Below are 2,540 nucleotides of genomic sequence, written 5' to 3' on the forward strand. Positions count from 1 at the left end.
AAAAAAAAAAAAAAAAAAAAAAAACAAGACCCAAATAATTAGGGCTCTCAATACTTACTTGCCATCTCCATGGATTGAAATGGTAAGGACTTTCAAAGTGTTCTTCATCAACATGAACTGACCTAAAATATACAAGAACACACCATCCTTTAGGTATTAGATACCCTTTTATCTCGACGTCCTTCACCGCCTTTCTCATCACTCCGGTTATTATATTTCCCATCCTCAACGTCTCTGTTATGACCTAAATAGTGCAAGGATTAAAACACGACGATTTATTCGATACGATAATGTCTAATTTGAGCGAAACGAGCTTAACGGGTACCCTTACATTTTGTGTAAATGGTAATGACAAGTAATCAGTCCACTTCAATGGCTCTCCAAGCTGGGTTTTCAGTCTTTTCAATTCCATGTTTTCTTCCTGCCCATGAAAAGTTTTAGAGAATATTCTAATATTTTAAATTTATTGGATTTTTTTTTTGAATTATCCTTATAAGACAAAAAGAAAATAATTGACGGGCACATTCTACGTTCATGAATATATCTCTGTTTTTCATGATCTTTTAATTATTTTCTCAAGTTTATTATTATTTTTTAAAAATATTTTGTGAAAATAAGAATATTTTGAAAAAGAAAAAAAAAATAAAATAAAAGGGTATCATTATAATTATTGGAGAGTGAAGAGAGAGAGGACGGCACGTCTATTAAGACCGATAATACCATCTCAAAGCTCGTTAACCTCGATAAAAACAAAAAACACGTCTGTATTTCATTTTGATGGTTCTATTTCGACCTCTAAACTTTTAAGGTATCTATTTTAAAAGTTTAGGGACTAAAATGAAACAAATTTAAGAATTCAGATACCCAAATGATATTTAACTAAAAATACAATATAGAAAGACGTTAAGAAAATAAAGGACGAGAGGATGTGATACACATACCACTAATCGTTGAAGAGCTAACGGGCAATCGGAAAGGTATTTTATGGCCAAAGTGATAAGGATCGGGACTGAATCTTGGCCGGGAATCATCATATCAATGATATTATCTGCTATGAGTTCATCAGTAACTTGGTGGCTTCCATCATTCAGCAAGATATCCACAACATCATTTGGGACTCTATTATTACTCAAATTCTCATTCATCTTCTTTCTTTTACCTTCTATTATTTCTTCCACTAACTTAACCATTTTCCTTTTGGCCTGAAAAATTTTGTCACAAAAACAAGAACACAAAAACACCAATTGTTTGATTCTCTCTTTTGTTGTTGTTTTCATCATATGACAACACAAATTTTTAAGACATAAAATGTCGAAAAAAACATGAACTTGCCTGTAATGATCTGTAAAGTGTGGTTCCTGGGATGTTTATTGGGAAAGCCATAATCCCAGCAATGAATTGGTTGAATTGTTTCTTCAGAAATTCCATTTCTTCACCGCCCTCTAAACTCATCAATGTCTTTACTAGTACTTCAAATGCAATCTGAAGAAATCAAATATACAAAAAATTAAAAAGATTTTGACTCATGATGATTGTCAATGTGAGTTCTTGGACAATATGATTCTAACAACAATTATTACCAACACCCATGTTAAACATATTCTTAATACTTTGCTTTGCTCGTTCAGCCGCTGAAAGCAGATAGTGTAAGATCCTACATCAGTTGGGGAAAAAAACGAAGTATTCTTTACAAGGATGTGGAAACTTCTCCCTAGTAGATGCGTTTTAAAAAAATTTGAAGGGAAGCCCAAAAGGGAAAGCCCAGGACAATATTTGCTAGCTCGTTAAGCTTAAGCACATAGTGTGAGATCCCACGTCGGTTGGGGAAGAAAACAAAGCATTTTTTATAAGGGCATGAAAACATCTCCCTAATAGACGTGTTTTAAAAACCTTGAGGGGAAGCCCGAAAAGGAAAACGCAAAGAGGACAATATCTACTAGCCTTTAAAGCTTAAACAGATAGTGTGAGATCCCACGTTGGTTGGGGAAAAAAACGAAGCATTTTTTATAAGGGTATAGAAACCTCTCTCTAGTAAACGCGTTTTAAAAACCTTGAGGGAAAATCCGAAAGAGGATAATATCTGCTCGCGGTGGGCTAGGACCGTTACAATAGATTACGAGAAATTCAACGAAACTGAGTAGAGATCGAGAGAGAAAAGAGGTACATTTTTGGCTTCATCTTGTATATGGATAGGATTGTGTTGAGAAGAACTCCAAGTAGACATGGATTTTTGAAGAAATTTCTGCATATCAATGGTTAATTGAGCTTTAAGATGAGCTGACTTGAAGAATGCTCCAATAAGGCCATGAATTCTTCTATGCAAAGGGCCATTAATAAGCAAAATAGAAGCTTTTCCCATCAAATCCGTCACAGATTTTGGATAAGACGTCACAAAAGCCTTCGCATCACTTTGTAGAACAAATCTGTTAACTTCAGCATCAGTTGACACAATTGTTGGACTTCCAAATAAATGGGATTTGAAAACCTTCCCATATCTATATAAAAAAAAAAAAAAAAAAAAAAAAAAAAAAAAAAAAAAA

General features: G+C 33.7%; 1 protein-coding gene across 1 annotated transcript in view; it reads right to left on the reverse strand.

Moving 5' to 3' along the window:
• Positions 1-2,540, reverse strand: part of LOC111458064 (3-epi-6-deoxocathasterone 23-monooxygenase) — a 5,707-nt gene that overhangs the window by 2,242 nt on the left and 925 nt on the right. The window contains exons 2-6 of the mRNA XM_023100565.1: positions 2,165-2,495; positions 1,333-1,482; positions 942-1,202; positions 332-421; positions 59-244 (exon numbers count right to left, since the gene is read on the reverse strand). Coding sequence (XP_022956333.1) covers positions 59-244; positions 332-421; positions 942-1,202; positions 1,333-1,482; positions 2,165-2,495 — 1,018 coding nt within the window. The remainder of the gene's footprint in view (positions 1-58; positions 245-331; positions 422-941; positions 1,203-1,332; positions 1,483-2,164; positions 2,496-2,540) is intronic.

This window comes from Cucurbita moschata, unplaced genomic scaffold (genome assembly GCF_002738365.1).
Source record: "Cucurbita moschata cultivar Rifu unplaced genomic scaffold, Cmos_1.0 Cmo_Scf00020, whole genome shotgun sequence".
In the NCBI taxonomy this organism is placed as follows: domain Eukaryota; kingdom Viridiplantae; phylum Streptophyta; class Magnoliopsida; order Cucurbitales; family Cucurbitaceae; genus Cucurbita; species Cucurbita moschata.